This window comes from Schistocerca cancellata, chromosome 6, assembly GCF_023864275.1.
Source record: "Schistocerca cancellata isolate TAMUIC-IGC-003103 chromosome 6, iqSchCanc2.1, whole genome shotgun sequence".
Classification (NCBI taxonomy): Eukaryota; Metazoa; Arthropoda; class Insecta; order Orthoptera; family Acrididae; genus Schistocerca; species Schistocerca cancellata.
In genome coordinates, this window is record NC_064631.1 from 372,121,324 (window position 1) to 372,138,670 (window position 17,347).

General features: G+C 38.7%; 1 protein-coding gene across 1 annotated transcript in view; it reads left to right on the forward strand.

Annotated features, from left to right (window-relative positions):
- Nucleotides 1-17,347, forward strand: part of LOC126088335 (dynein axonemal heavy chain 10) — a 1,153,099-nt gene that overhangs the window by 915,121 nt on the left and 220,631 nt on the right. Inside the window, exon 49 of the mRNA XM_049906469.1 lies at nt 8,251-8,524. Within this exon, the coding sequence (XP_049762426.1) occupies nt 8,251-8,524 (274 nt within the window). The remainder of the gene's footprint in view (nt 1-8,250; nt 8,525-17,347) is intronic.

A 17,347-nucleotide genomic window follows, 5' to 3' on the forward strand; every position in this document is an offset into this window, starting at 1 on the left:
TGGACTTAGGGAAATTTAGTAGCCTCAGAAATCATGTGGAATGACTACAGGATAGACCTGCTTCTCTTTGTCTTCAAGAGATACATTTTAAAGCTTCTGAGACCCTTGTGCTGTAGGGTCATCACTTACACAGAAATAATAATCTAAATGGCAAAACAACCATCTGTCTGCAAATCAAGAGTACAGACTTTTTTGCTGTACTATCAGACTATAATCCAAGTATAGAGAATGTGCAACATTATTGCTTTCAGCATCTGAAGTAGACAGCTTAAAATATTATTCAAAGAAAGAGACACAAAATGTGGATTTTTTAAAGTGTGTATGTTATTTGTTAACATTAACTAGAAGCATTGGAAATATTAGATTGTGGTGCCACCTTCTTTGCTGGAATACATGTGTCATAGGATGTAACTCTTTCAACATGTGCTTTGGTTAGCAACCTTAATTTTTTTTCAGGGCAAGTGTTGTTTCCTTTTATTAGATGATCGCAACAAAAACACCATCAACAGATATAATTGAGCACATTCTTAATTTACTTGACAGGCAACAAAAGACCTGTGGGATTTTTATGGACCTATCTAAGGCATTTGATTGTGTGAACCACTCAAAATTAATGATGAAATTATATCAGTATGGAATTAGAGGAAAATGCTATGACATACTTAAATCATACATTACAAATAGGAAACAATGCACAGAAATCAGACATACTAATGGGGGAAATATAACAAACTACAGATCGGAATTACAAACAGTTAAACACGGTGTGCCGCAAGGGTCTGTGCTTGGGCCAATACTATTTATACTCTATGTAAATGACTTCCCTAGCTATTTAAATCAGAAACTTATAATGTATGCTGATGACACAACAATCATTTGCACAGCTGACACAAAGGAGGAGCTTGAGAAGGAAGCACTCCCGACTATCGAAAGAGCAAATAAATATTTCACACAAAACAACCTGTTTATGAATCAGTCTAAAACAATGAATGTAGTATTTCAGACCAAGCATAGTGAAAATTATAATATAAATGTTAATATAAATGGAAAAACTATTAAAGAAGTAACCAGCACAAATTTTCTAGGAACTATAATAGACAAACATTTGGCATGGGGGAAGCACATAGATGCACTGTGTAAAAAGATAAACAAACAGATCTTCATCATGTTTAAAACAGCTAAGACTGTGGATGATAAAGTCCTCAGATCAATGTATTATGGACTTGTCTTCCCCTATTTGTCTTATTCCGTTCATATATGGGGAAGTGCACAAGCTGGCTACCTAAAAAGAATATTCACAATTCAGAAAAGGGCAGTGAGATGCATTGCAAAAATACCACCAAGACAGACCTGTAGGCAAGCTTTTGTACGCTATAATATTATGACAGTATATTCACTGTACATATACCAAAGCATAATGGTGGTAAGGTCAAGCGATAAACACCTCCTAAATAAAGATGTACACAAACACGGTACAAGAGGAAATGAAAATTACTACATGATAAACAGAAATCTAAAACTGTCTATGAGTGCCCCAGAAGAAGCAGGCAAAAGGTTTTTTAATAAACTCCCCAAAATCATTAAAAAAGAAACAGGCCTAAAATGTTTTAAAAATTATTTGAAACTATATCTCACAGAGAAATGTATATACAGTTTCAGCGAATACTAAGATGGTGTTTAAATATGTTATATCATTACTGAAATGTACCTTTAAAAATTATCATTTCTGTTTGTTGTTTGGATTTGTGTGTAAATATAATGTGAAACATGTAATACCTTCGTATGATTATGGACTATTTCTGTTTAATTATTTGTTTCATTTATATATAATGAAATCAAGTTTGATGTTAATAGCCTATTGTATGACACACCCAATACTCTCAGCTGGATTTTCAGCTGGAGTCCATGGACAAAGAATAAATGAATAAATAAATAAAACTAAATAAAAATGATATGAAATAATTCTTAAAATCCAGACAAGTAAAAGTAATGGGAGGAATAAAGTTGAGGTGCTAAGTTGTCAATACATACAGAAACAAGACTGAAAATTATACAGAAAATTGGACCATGACCTAATGCCCAAAAACAAAAACCACCATAGAATGAAAATGTTGGTCAGCATTTGGATGATTGTCAGCACAGCAGCTTGACTGGGGTGAGGAGTTGTATCCAATGGAGTGGCAAGGGGAGAAAGAAAGTGATTAGTCAGAGAAGGGGTTGATGAGAAGGGAGAGGTGGGAGCTCACATGATAGGAATGTAGCACTAGTGAGCTTGCTCTACGAATGTAAGGGAATGTTGTGTGAGGTGCACAATGACTAGGAGGAGTGAACTGATAGAAGGAGATAAAACAGAGAAAGAGAGAGACTGCAGAGAAATGGTTAGTGTGAATAGGCGAAGTGGAGGGCATCAGGACATGTTGGAGTTTGGTGTGCGAGAGACTAGTGGATATTAAGGCCAGGAGGGTTGTTGGACTGAAAAATGTGCTGCAAGAACAGTTTGCATCTGTGTAGAAGATGGTGTTTAGCAAGATAATCTTGGTTACCTGACAGAAGTATCCAACAGTTGTCTGACTCTTCTACCTACATGTCTTGCTAGTGTTGCTGTACCAGAAATACAATATAATTTGCCAATTATTGCTTAAAATATTAGGTCCATTGCAGAACCTTATCAACAAATCCACCTCTCTCCTCACCATTACTATCTTGTCTCACAGAACATCTGCATGCTTCCCAAAAATCCATAAACCTAGGCGTTCTGGATGCTCCATTTTAGGTGGATGCAGGAAAGAACCTTGACATTTGTTGAAATCAAACTGCAACTAATTGTCCACTTTTTTATGATTGCCAACACCATTTCCACTCAGCTGCCCCTTGGACTCCCACTGGTTACTGTTAACCCCAGTTCTCTATACACCAACACTGTACATGCCTGCCCATGGTCTTCTTCCTGTCAAACACAAACTCTACCAATGACCTACTGAAGCCAACTCCAATCTACAGCCCCATTCCTTGTACATCTGACAAACTACATCTGTACCCATAACTACTCCTCTTTTCAGGAGAAGATATACAAACAAGTCTGTAACACATCCATCAGCAACCACTTGGAAGAATGATTTCATTATGTCTCAAAATCTTAAACTCATTGTTGATATCTTCACAATCTGAACCTGGGATCAAGACCCTCTATTTTCATTTCTCCACATCCTTAACAGCTGATCCAATCAGCTTCACCTAGTCCTCCCAAAATGACCAAGTCCAACATGTGACCTTTTCTTGACATTGACCTTATCCTCTCCTTTGGGTCCTTAGGAACTTCATTTGACATCAAGCCCAGAAACATCAATAGTACCTCAATCTTGATATCTGCCATCCCTTCCACACTAAAAGGTTTCTCCCACACAGTCTGGCTACCTGTGGATGGGTGCATCAGTAGCAACAAGCAATCCTTTGCCCAAAATGATAAGGTCTCGTTGAGGCCTTCACAGACAGGCATACCATAACACCACGCCATGTCCAACGTAAAGTTTGAGTTAAATTTACAGTTGTAAATTGTCGAAGCTGTGTTGGGAAAGAACCAGAGCTCCAAGTGCTAGTAGAAAGCACTGATGCTCAAATTGTTATAGGCACTGAAAGCTGGCTAAAGCTGGAGATAAGCTCAGCTAAAATTTTTATGAAGAACTCAATGGTATTCCTAAAGGATAGTCTAAACACGGTTGGTGGTGCCATGTTTGTTGCTGTTAGAAGTAGTTTATCTTGTCACGAAATTGAAGTGGATAGTCCCTGAGAGTTAGTATGGGCAGAGGTCATTGTTGGCAACTAGAATAAAATAATAATTGGATCATTTTACTGACCTCCCAATTCAGATGATACAGTTGCGTAAAGGTTCAAAGAAAACTTGAGTTTTATTTCAAACAGGTAACGAACTCATACAGTAATAGTTGGTGGTGTCTTTAATTTCCCCTTGATATGTTGGTGAAAATACATGTTTAATTCCAGAAGTACACATAAAACATCATCCAAAATTGTGCTAAACACATTTTCTGAAAATTATTTCGAGGAGTTAATTCATGAGCCCATGCGAATAGTAAACAGTTGTGAAAACACACTTAAGCTCTTAGCAACATATAATCCTGAGTTAATAACAAGCATCAAAACAGATACAGGATTAAGTGAACACAGGGTTGTTGTAGCCAGATTGAATATTGTAACCCAAAATCCTCCAAAAATAAACGAAAAATATACCTATTCAAAAAATCAGATAAAAATTCACTTGACACCTTTCTGAGAGACAATCTCTACTCCTTCCAAATTAATGAAATAAGTGTTGACCAGATGTGACTTGAATTCAGAGAAATAGTATTGGCAGCAATTGAAAAATTTATACCAAATAAATTAACAAACAATGTAGCTGATCCTCCTTGGTACACAAAATAGGTCAGAACACAGTTGCAGACACAATGAAACAAACATGCCAAATTTAAACAGATGCAAAGTCCTCAAGATTGGTGATCTTTCACAGAATCTTGAAATTTAGTGCAGAATTCAATGTGAGATGCTTACAACAGTTTCCACAATGAATCTTTGTCTCAAAACCTGGCGGAAAATCCAAAGAGATTCTGGTTGTATGTGAAGTATTTTACCGGCAAGAAACAATCAATGCCTTCTCTGTATGATACCAATGGAGATATTATGAAGAGAGTGCCACAAAAGCAGAGTTACTAAACACAGCCTTCCAAAATGCCTTCACAAAAGAGGACAAATTAAATATTCCAGAATTTGAATCAAGAACAGCTGCCAACATGATTAATGTAGAAGTAAATATCCTTGAAGTAGGGAAGCAACTTAAATCACTTAATAAAAGGAAGTCTTCTGGTCCAGACTGTATACCAATTAGGTTCCTTTCAGAGTATGCTGATGCATTAGTTCCATGCTTAACAATCACATACAACCTTCGCTCGACGAAAGATCTGTACCCAAAGACTGGAAAGTTGCACAGGTCACACCAGTATCCAATAAAGGTAGTAGGAGTAATCCACTAAATTACATGCCCATATATTAGAAACTGGGCTATTGACACACAGTCAACATGGGTTTAGAAAACATCGTTCTTGTGTAACACAACCAGCTCTTTATTCGCATGAAGTGTTGAATGCTATTGACAAGGGATTTCAGATTGATTCCATATTTCTGTATTTCCAGAAGGTTTTTGGCACTGTACCACACAAGTGGCTTATAGTGAAATTGTGTGCTGATGGAACTAACCTAAGGACATCACACACATCCATACCCGAGGCAGGATTCGAACCTGCGACCGTAGCGGTCGCTCGGCTCCAGACTGTAGCGCCTAGAACCGCACGGCCACTCCGGCCGGCCACATTTTATATACTCTCTACTTCAACCATCATCAGTTATTTTGCTCCGCAAATAGCAAAACTCCTTTACTACTTTAAGTGTCTCATTTCCTAATCTAATTCCCTCAGCATCACCCGACTTAATTCGACTACATTCCATTATCCTCGTTTTGCTTTTGTTGATGTTCATCTTATATCCTCCTTTCAAGACACTATACATTCCGTTCAACTGCTCTTCCAAGTCCTTTGCTGTCTCTGACAGAATTACAATGTCATCGGCAAACCTCAAAGTTTTTATTTCTTCTCCATGGATTTTAATACCTACGCCGAATTTTTCTTTTGTTTCCTTCATTGCTTGCTCAATATACAGATTGAATAACATCGAGGAGAGGCTACAACCCTGTCTCACTCCCTTCTCAACCACTGCTTCCCTTTCATGCCCCTCGACTCTTATAACTGTCATCTGGTTTCTGTACAAATTGTAAATAGCCTTTTGCTCCCTGTATTTTACCCCTGCCACCTTCAGAATTTGAAAGAGAGTATTCCAGTCGACATTATCAAAAGCTTTCTCTAAGTCTACAAATGCTAGAAACGTAGGTTTGCCTTTCCTTAATCTAGCTTCTAAGATAAGACGTACGGTCAGTATTGCCTCACGTGTTCCAATATTTCTACAGAATTCAAACAGATCTTCCCCAAGATCGGCTTCTACCAGTTTTTCCATTCGCCTGTAAAGAATTCGTGTTAGTATTTTTCAGCTGTGACTTATTAAACTGATTATTTACCTAGGAATTACAATTACAAAGAACTTAAATTATAAGGAACACGTGGAAAATGTTGTAGGGAAGGCTAACCAAAGGCTGTGTTTTATTGGCAGGACACTTAGAAAATGTAACAGATCTACTAAGAAAACTGCCTACACTACACTTGTCCGTCTTCTTTTAGAATACTGCTGTGCAATGTGGGATCCTTAACAGATAGGACTCATGGAGTACACCAAAAAAAGTTCAATGGAGGGCAGCACATTTTGTATTATCTCGAAATATGGGAGATAGTGTCAACGAAATGATACAGGATTTGGCCTGGACATCATGAAAAGAAAGGCGTTTTTCGTTGCGACGGAATCTTCTCATAAAATTCCAATCACCAACTTTCTCCTCCAAATGTGAAAATATTTTGTTGACACCAACCTATACAGGGAGAAATGATCACCTCAATAAAATAAGGGAATTCAGAACTCGTACGGAAAGATATAGGTGCTCGTTCTCTCCACGCACTATACAAAATTGCAATAATAGAGAATTGTGAAGGTGGTTCAATGAACCCTCTGCCATGCACTTAAATGTGGTTTGCAGAGTATCCATGTAGATGTTGATGTAGATAACCATTCATGACTCTAGTCCTCTGACCACTTTCATGAACCAGTTGCGAAGAAGCAATCCTGCTCATCACTCAAAATCACCTGGAACTGTAGAACATAAATGTAGCCTTTGCAAGGGTTTAGGCTACTTGTCATTGTGCACAGAATTGAGGAACTTCTGACCCACAATCCATCCCACCCCTACCAAAGACACATTTCTCTACCCAGTCAATCTATTAAAAATCCTGTTCCACCCTTACATCACACCTACTTCCAGCCCTTGTGAATGACCCATATGCAAGATGTGTCACAGGGGCCCATCCAGCAAAACATGCTCCAATCCAATTACAGGCCTATGCTATCTTATCGTAGGCAGAGCCACCTCTGAATCATATACCGATGCTGTTGTAACTTTTGCACCACCTTTTACGCCTACATGCAGTCCAACAAAATGAAAGCCCACTACAAAACTGTGGCCAAGAACAGTGCTGAACAACTGACAGCCCCACTGATGTAACACACCACTGAACACAATGTTATTTGACTTCAGTGGCTGCTTTGCAACCCATACAATCTGAATCCTACTCCCCCCCCCCCCCCCCCCCCACCCTCTCATTTCCACACCTCCCTCCCCTTGAAAAGACCAACATCTTTGAACTAAACATATGAAAATCATCCTTACAACGTATCCTTTGATCCTGCACTCCTCCTGGTCTCAATCTTGCCTATCCCATCTCTCTACATCCACCTCTCTCTTGCCGTTATATGCACAACTTCTCTCATACTGAGATCACAACCAGTCCTCTCCCCCTCCTCTCCCCAGTCTCTTATTTGATTCCTCCACATCATTTAATGCCACATGCCTGCACCAGACTAAGGTCACCAGTGCCACATTGCCATCCCTTGTTTTTACTTTCTCTTCTTCCCTGCAGTCAGTCACCTTCCCCCCATCTTCCCATTTCATTTTTTCCTCACCTGCTTCACTCAAAACAAACCCTCCCTCATTGAGATGCAATGCTGGCAGATGATAGTTGGCCAGGACAATGCATATGTGTGGTTGTACATATGTTTTGTACAAGTTATCTCTGAAAAAGGATGTCATCCAACAGCTTAGCCATGTCTTCAGCCTTTTTATGAGCCTATGGATGACTCAGCTCCTTAACTGCCGAGTGAGCTTTTACCTTTACTTATTCCATTGTCTACTTTCCATCAAGGATTTTTCATTATGAAATGAGTAAATATAAGTTCATATGTTTTTGGTAGGGTGAACTGTACATTGTATTATATTTTATAAGATTGTCTGCCAGTTTTTCTGAGGATTCTATTATGAAATATAGACTTTGTTTTTGGCAAGTCTTGTTACTGAAAGTAGGTTATTGTCTTTGTTTGTATCTCTAATCATTTATCATATTTACATCTGAAAATCATTAAGCTCTTTTTATGACTGTATGAATAAAGTAATGTAGAATTTTATGTAAATATTTCTTGTTCTTTTACTTCCTATTGGAGCATCTCAAAAATTTACATGCTTGTTTACAGGTTACAGCTAAACTCGCTTTGGCAGCCACTACAGGAATAGATATAGATCGTCTGCGTGATGGCTATAGGCCCGTGGCACGAAGAGGGGCCATTCTTTTCTTTGTACTTTCTGACATGGCAGGAGTCAACCCTATGTACCAATATTCACTCACAGCTTATTTAGGAGTGTTCTTGTATTCTCTACGTAAAGCCATGCCAGACACTGTACAAGCAAAAAGACTTGAAAATATCATAAATACACATACTAAAAATGTCTATGATTATGGTTGCACAGGTATGGAATGGATGTTTTATTTATTTAAATGTTTGAAAAAGTTTTTTTTTTTAATGAAAATTGTTATATGTTACAAAGCAAAAGCAAGCATACAAACATCAGCAATAGACTTATAATTGGCTTCATACATGTTATGATTTTTTTTAATTTGATTGTATTGGGTGGATTATGTATGTTCCTAAGTATTTTTAATGTTTTGGATAAACTATTTAATCTGTACCTTAATGATCATTATTTATTCTGATTACTGTTTACACTGTTACCTTCATACCAGTAGCATCCTGTATTTCCAGTGACAACTGAATCTAGGCCATCGTGTTTGATACCACCATGAAACATTCTTGTATCGGTAATTACATTGTCATATTGACTTCATTTGTTTATGAAATACTGACTTCAGTTTTTTCAAAACCACACTTTGTATTAGGATGTTGCTTTAAATATTACAATATTGACTGTCAGAATCAGACAATACATATGACATTCAGTTACCCTTTTGGAGAGTGTACACGGGGTCCAAGGAGAAATGTTCAATATTCTTCAGTAGAAGAGATAATTCACAATAGTGAAGAAGAGCAAGTGCTCATAGCTATTGTGGTATGCGTTTTAGAGCCCATGTTTACTAGACTTTTTTGCTTCAAATGATCATTCCTGCGATACCCATTAACATTGATCACTTCTTCTTGGTCACCCCAATACCATGCTGATTGTATGTGACAAAACAGTATGACAAATATGAGGGTGGGCTCAAGACCTTATACCTTATACAAAAATTCTGCTACATTACCACATGTCATTCACCAGCTCAAAGATTCAAGATACATTTCTCTATATCCTTCCAGGTCCTACATAGCTTTTTCTACACTGCATCTTTTGGAGAATGTGTAAACAGATGAGTTAGGCTTCCCCATGATCTGTGAGTTTTTACTAGGATAAAATTCTCCTACTCTTGATTGGAGTATGCATGGTGTTGATTAAATTTAATAACACAAAAGCTTATTCAGTGATATCCACAGATAAAAAGCTTTATGTTGAGTAAAAACACTACTGGCACTGTATGATTGATTACTTTATAAAATATGACAGTTTTGCAATGTTGGTTACATCGTCAGGTGAAGTCCTGAATCGAAATAAACTGTGACATAATACCAGAAAGTGACAACCTTGGATTAAAAGAACTTCATATCATTGCCTAAAGTGGCCAAGAGTAATATAAATTGTGGCAATGATCAGTACTTACAGTTACAAGATAATACTGGAGCATAATTCTTATAATTTCACACCTCACGATAGACTAATGTAGAAGAGGGGCCAATAGCCAGAACCTAAAAAGGAATCTAAGTAAACAGATTAAAAAATCATCCCATGGGGAGGGGGGAGGGGGGGTGGGTGGAAGAGAACAACAGAAACTGGTAAAAACTATACCATATACAAATATATGATGGGCCGATAGATAGGTAACATGTGTGCAGAAGGGTAAGGCAGTTTCTGAGCATGAGAAAAGTAGTAGGAATTGGGTGCACACAAGCTTACAAAGTCAAATACTTACAACAGAATATATAAACTTCATATTATTGGAAGAAATTAATGGCACAATGTGGGAAACTACTAAAAAATGTTAAAACTCTTTGAAGAAACTAAAAGGAGAAGGGCCGATAAAGTATCAAACCACAAAAAGACTCAAGGATGGGAGAGGGAGATGCATAAGGAGGCAATGCAAACAGGTAAACAGGCCAGGTTACCAGTTGAGATAGTCAAAATTAGCTAAGATTGATGTATGTTTCAATTCAACTTGAGAGTATGCCTATTAGATTGCTTTAAGGCATGATATATCTCTACTTCTTCTAGAACATTAGGAACATTGTCCTTGTACTTCCTTTAGGAACACTGTCCTTGTACTTCCTGTACAACACTGAAAGGTTGGATGAACCTTAAACCGGTCATGAAATGTTCTACCAGTCTAGCTGATGTATTTGTATGGGCAGTCATTATAGGTAATTCTGTCTATTTCCTCCACAAGAAACTGTTACTGTGCAATACTCATTACATACAAAACATCTCCAAAATACAAACTCTTCCACTCCAACACCTGGAGGAGCATCCCAGACATTGCCTCCATAAACTGTCCAACCTGTTGATATCCTGCTCCCACCTTGGGACACCACGATCCGAGAACACCCATTCTCCTCACAGTGAAATCCCTCATCAACCTCTCATAGCACCAATACTCTTAACTAGTTAATCTCTTCAATTTATGGCATCCTCCAAAACTCCCTCTCAGCACCCCAGAAACCCAGTACCAAAGCAAACCCAAATCACTGTTGTTAACCTCTCCACCAAACATCTCAGTCCACAGAAGTTTCAGTCATATCCAAAGATCTAATTGTCAGCCCTATCCTCAAATTCAACCATTCTGGACTTCTTAAAGACCTAGTCTCCTTCTCCCAATCCCAACAAAGGAGACACTTCTTTGCCACCAATCCCTCCAACCAAAGGCAATCTAAGCCCAACATTAACCTCTCCCAGTTCATACTACCATCCAACTGTGACACTCCCTCTCCCGCCTAACCACCCCCTAGTCTACTTCCAGGAATTCCTTACCCCTAAATTGCGCTCATCATCATGTCCCAAAGTCCCTTCCTAAGCACACTAACCTTACACAAGAAGAAAGGATAGCTATACATGACCTGAAAATTAGACCCTCCCACATCAAAGATACTAATCACTTCCTCACAGTGTTTCCACTATCCCACACATTTACCTCCCAGAACCCTACTTGGCACTATTGATGCCATCTCCCCATACACAACCATTCCTCATGCGCATGGCCTTGCCACTATCAAATACTACCTCTCCCAAAGTCCTTCAGACTCCAAACCCACCATTTCATTCCTTATGCACTTTACCAAGTATGTGCTGACAAACAACTCCTTTTACTCTGAAGCAAAGGCTTACAAAAAAATATACGACACTGCCAGACCCACATGGCAAAATCCTATATCAATCTATTTATGGGTCATCTAGAGGGCACCTTCACAGCCTCCCAAAACTCCCAACCCTAAGTCTGGTTCAGGTTCATTGTTGATACCTTCATGATCTTGGCACAGAGCCAAGACATCGTATCTCCATTCCTTTGCAACCTCAACATCTTTTCTCCCATCCACTTCCCTGCTCATCCTGTACCCAACATGCCACCTTCCTGGGCATTGACTTCTCCCTTGTTGATGCCTCCATTCACACAGCTGTCAACATTAAACCCAATAACTACCACCAGTACATGCACTTCTATAGCTTTTACTGTTTTCACACCAAAAAATCCCCCCCTCCCTCCCCATACAGCCTAGCCACTGTTGGATAACATATTTGCAGGGACAACTTGCCCACTATGCTGAAGGCCCCATAAAGGCCTTCACAGACAGGCAATACTCCCATACCTGATCCACAAATAGATTTTCTGTGCCATATTCTTACACACCCACAACCCACCCATCATCCCCAACAATCGGCTACAAGGGAGTGCCCCCCTCATCACCCAGTATCATCCTGGACTGTAACAACTGAACCATATCTTTCAACAGGGCTTTGATTATCTCTCATCCTGCCCTGAAATGAGGTTTTCCCTACCCAAGTTTGTTCCCACACCTCATAAACTGGTGGTTTGTTACCCAACTGGTCTACAAACATCCTAGTCCATCTCTATGCCACTCCCACATCACACAGGGATCATATCCATGTGGCAGATCAAGGTGCAAGATGTGCTCATTCCACCCATCCAGCATCTCCTACTCCATTCCTGTCACTGGTGTATTCTGTCCTATCAGAGGCAGGGCTGCCTGTGAAAGCAGCCATGTCATATACCAACTCTACTGCAAACACTGCAGAGCCGTTTATGTTGGTATGACTACCAACCAGCTGTCCATCAGGAGAATGGCCACTGCCAAACTGTTGTCAAGAATGAAGCAGACCACCTGGTGGCACAACATGCAACTGAGTACAACATTAGGGCATGTCAAATACTCTGATTTCATTTTTTCAAAAAATGAGGGGGTCATAAAGTTGCATTTTGGTTTGCAATTTCCAATTATATTTACAAGAAATGGCAGTTTCATTGCTTTGCTTGGTAAATAGCTACTTCAATTTCATGATATTTTGAAATTTCATGTAAAATTCTCTCAAACTATCTTCTTTGAAGAAGTGCCTTCTTATCATTATTTCTGTCTGTACTTCTGCTCTAAGGATAAGAATATAATCATTTTGAGCCACTTGAAAGTTATTAAACTGGCCTTACTCATTTGCAGAAGACTACACAAACAGTGGTAATTTTTGTTTTTATTGTTGCAAGCACATATAGTTCCTTCCACTTTCAAATTCTGAAAATTCGGAACCATGGCTAGTAAAAGGAAGCCAAAGCTGGCAAATACTACTCATATGAGTAACTTAATTGGAATTGGTTGAGAAATGCTGCCTTCTGAACTCCGAACTCTGCATGATGTTCTAAGGCTTCTGGTAGGCAAGCAGAGTGGAGAGAATGTCAGACATTACCCAGCAGTCACTCTTACAAAGGATATTCATCCAAAAGTGCTTGAAAAGTAGTGGCTAGCAAATAGTTGTTTTGTGTTACCATTTTTTTTTTCAAATTATAGACTCACAGTCCTGAAGAAGATAGAAGAAAACTAGGGAAAGGCTAAAGCATATCATTTGGAAGGGGGAAACTGGATGTGAAAAGAGGCTTTCATTGCAATGTTATACAAGTTCCTTGATATCATCAATTGTAAGTGTGAGATTAAACTATGTTCAGAACTTGAGGGACCATGTCCAGTTGATGCTAACTGTAAACATGGAGTGCACATCTCGTGCTTCTGTTCTAAGGACATGAAGACCCTTGTCAAAGAACAGGTGTTTAAAAGGTCAAAGAGAGAAAGTTGGATCTGTTGGATGACATCAAATTACCTGAGCACAGAAGACAAATTAAAAAGCAGAAGAGGCAAGAAAATGAATTAAGAAGAATTTCAAATATAAGTAGGAAATGAAGGAAGAGCTAACAGTACAGTCAAATGAAATTGCTTTCTACCAAAAATAAAATTATTAGGCAACTGATGTTTAAGATCAAGATTCTGAAGAACCTTTGCAGGTATCATGTGATGATTCTGATGTACCCTTTACTAGAAGTACAATTTAGTATAATACATTATAATTACACAATGTTGCTTAGCAAAGTATTAGGTACGGTGCCGCTCTGCCTGTTACACCTGCTACTACAACAGCCATAAATTGGAAGCTGGTTAATTATTGAATGAGACAGGAGACTCACAGTTGATCGCAATAAAGTAAAAAGGGCCCAAGAGAAAGTAATGAATTACTTGAAGAAGAATTTCATGATAAATGCAGGATAAGCAAGATTGAATGTGTCTTCTTTGATGGATGCCAAGATTCCACTGAAGTTCCATTACAAGAAATATTGTGAAAGAAGAGCATTTCATTTTTTGCAGTCAGCCACATGGAAGGTATCTTCACCATTTTACTCCAGAGAAAGAATTAACAAAAAGAAAACCTGCTGAAATTATTGCTAAACACCTTGTGGGTGTTTTAAAAAAAAACAGTATTGGTAAAAGTTTGCAGACTATCGGTGGTGACTGAATGACTTTTAACACTGTTTGGGAAGGAGGAGTCATGCATTGGGTTGAGACAAAGCTGAATCATAAACTCATCTGGCTGGTTTGTACTCTTTGTACTAATGAGTATCTGTGAGCCACTTGATCATACAGTTGGTTTTGAAAACTTTGTCTAACAGCAAGTGGACTGGTAGGTTTGGCTACATGCTTGATAATGCAACAGAACTTGAAATCAATATTTCATTTCTCAGAAATTCCTTTCCAGAGCCTCTGGTTCTACTGAGTGACACTGTTGTCAAAGATCTCTCTACAAAGCAGGCTTATTAGTACAGGATAACTAAGGCCTTAAGGACAGGTGCACTTCCAACTGATGTGGCAGTATTAGAAATTGGTACTGCAAGTCACTCTCATGGGTTAACAACTGCAAATAGGATTTGTTGTGTATGGCTTTGAAAACATGGCCTTAGAGGCAACAACTTGAATACATTGTTGCCATTTGCTACCCTTTCTGGTTTACAATCAAACTGAAATTCTCATAGATGGAAGATCGTGGCTCATTCTTTTATCAACTGAAGCTCCTGAAATCCCAGAAGAAGGCAGTAGCAAATATTGTTTTGCCAATAGTCCATCATTCATCAGGGTTCACATTTAGCGAATGATGCTTCAGACACTTTTATGCATGGAAGACCAAGAAGAAAGGAAAGCAGGGATCCAGAAGGTAACTGAATTGAGGAATGAAGATAATGTTACACCAGGAGAACTATATGTTCACACTACCCAACATCAAGTTGCAGATAGGCACCACTGACACTTACATAAAGCTTTCAGCAACAGCCTTCATCAGTAAAAGAGAGACACACATCATTCACACACACAAGCAAGCACACCTCACACACACACAACCCAAACTCCAGCATCTCGGGCCGGAGTGCAACCATCATGTGGGATGTAAGCAGCAGTCTGGAGGAGGTGGGGAAGGGGAAGGGATGGTGTACAGATGGGGATAGAGATGAACACTGTTTGGTGGAGTGTGCAGGGACTAGAACCCCAACATTCACAGTGTTGGGATTTGTGGGGCAGGGGGGTGGGAGAAACAAGCAAAAAAGGAGAGGAGCAGGGAAAGATGGGAGGGTGCTTTGGCAGAGGGCTGCAAATAAACAAGGTGGGAGTTGAGAATGGGGATGAGATGATAGGACAGAGGGGGTGGAAACTGTTGGGTGGAAGGTGTGGTCACAGTATGCTACCATAGGTTGAGGCTGGGATAATTATGGGAGTGGAGAATATGTTGTAAGGATAACTCTCATCTGCACAGTTCAGAAAAGCTGATGGTGGATGGAAGGATCCAGATGGCTCAGGTAGTGAAGCAGTCAGTGAAATCAAGTGTGGTGTGTTAATCTATATGTTGTGCCACAGCATGGTCTACTCTAGTCTTGGCTACACTTTGGTGGTGGCCATTCATCCTGGTGGACAGCTAGTTGGTAGTCATGCCAATATAAAAAGCTGTGCAATGATTGCAGCAGAACTGGTAAATGATGTGGTTGATCTCACAGGTGTCTTTGCCCCTGTTGGGGTAGGATAAACCTGTGACAGGACTGGAATAGGAAGTGCTCGGAGGGAAGATTCGACAGTGTAGTGGTTAATAAAAAAAGAAATGAGAGAAGAAAAGAAAAAGGAAAAAAAGGTTGAAAATGTGGGAAGAAATCATAAGTGATTTTTTTTTTTTAAATCGTTAATGACCGTGAAAAAAGGGAAAGAAAGAAAGAAATGCAGATCGGACTTCGTATTACAGAAAAGCTATAGTTGGGGTGGTCCTTGTGGCGTTTTTGAGCAAAAGTTAAACCAATTTCCACTACAAAAATTACTGAAAAGAAACAGAGAATAACAAAATGTAACTGACAGGGGGAAGTGGTGTAGATAAGAGTTCATCCTTTACCAGGTTAACTTGTCTTCTTTCGTGCAGCGTCCAGGTCTTCAAGAATCTCCTTCATTTCGGCATGAAAAGTCTGCTCCGAAACCTTGCAATCATCCAGGAATCACTAATTTATACCAATTAAAATCATCTTGATACTGTATGCAATTTAATTTACTTTGCTACTTCCATCCTCCGAATTTCTTAACAACTTCCACAATATGTCTACACATTAAAACCAGATCAAGACTAGCTAATAAGTTTTTTTAACGTCTTCATCAGATCACATCTGCCTTAAGCTTCGGCTATCAAGAGACAATCAAGAAACGGATAGAAAACAAAAAAAGTGTTACAATTTTAGTATTTTCTCTGCCGTTGAGCGCTCATACTGCTGCGACGGGATATTTTTTATCTGAGGGAACGAGTGTAGCGTGGCGAAATTCAAAGTCCCACTACAACAGGTTTTACACCTGTGACTTACATAGGGATATGATCTTTGTGTCAAGGGGTTGGGATTGGGAGTGGATATAGATAGGCTAGGATGTTGTGTAGGTGAGTGGGTGACAGAACACCACTTTAGAAGTATCTCGGGTAGGATGTCCCTCATTTCAGAGTTTAATGATAGGTAATCAATGGCTTCTTACAGAGAGGTCTAACAATGGCATATTTTAATCTACTGGGAAAATACCCTGTCATAATGATGCATTACATATGTGGCTAAGTACATTAAGCAATATAAGGCACAACACTGTTCCATAGTGATTTGATTTTATTCTCTGATCTGTCAATTTCAGACAAAATGTGGATGATTTTTTTACAACTTTTCTTAATATGTTACAGTACTCTTTATGATATGAAAGTATTTCTGGATGTTTAATTGTTCTGGCTATTTTGAACATGATTCTTTTTCATTGTAAAGATACTATGGCACCATTAGTGCTCTAAGGTCACTTTAATGAGTTCCCATTATTACATTTAATTTTAAATCCTTTCAGAAATACTACTTTTAAAAATGGATACAAACTCAGTAAGAAATGTATTGAATTTAAATTTAGCATTAGTTTCGTTTTATATTTCACCCCAATCACTGTTTTTCAATCTTGATTCAGTAGTTTTGTAATTAATGAGCCTCACTGTGTTATTTGAGTGTTTCTGAACTGTACATATTGTTAAGGTATGTGATGTAACTAACTGTCCATCATGATACAATAGTCCATTTACAACAGGATAAATATGCATTTCTTTAATGTCTACTTGTCATATGAATACTTTGTGTGAAAGAATACTACAATCTTGAGCATC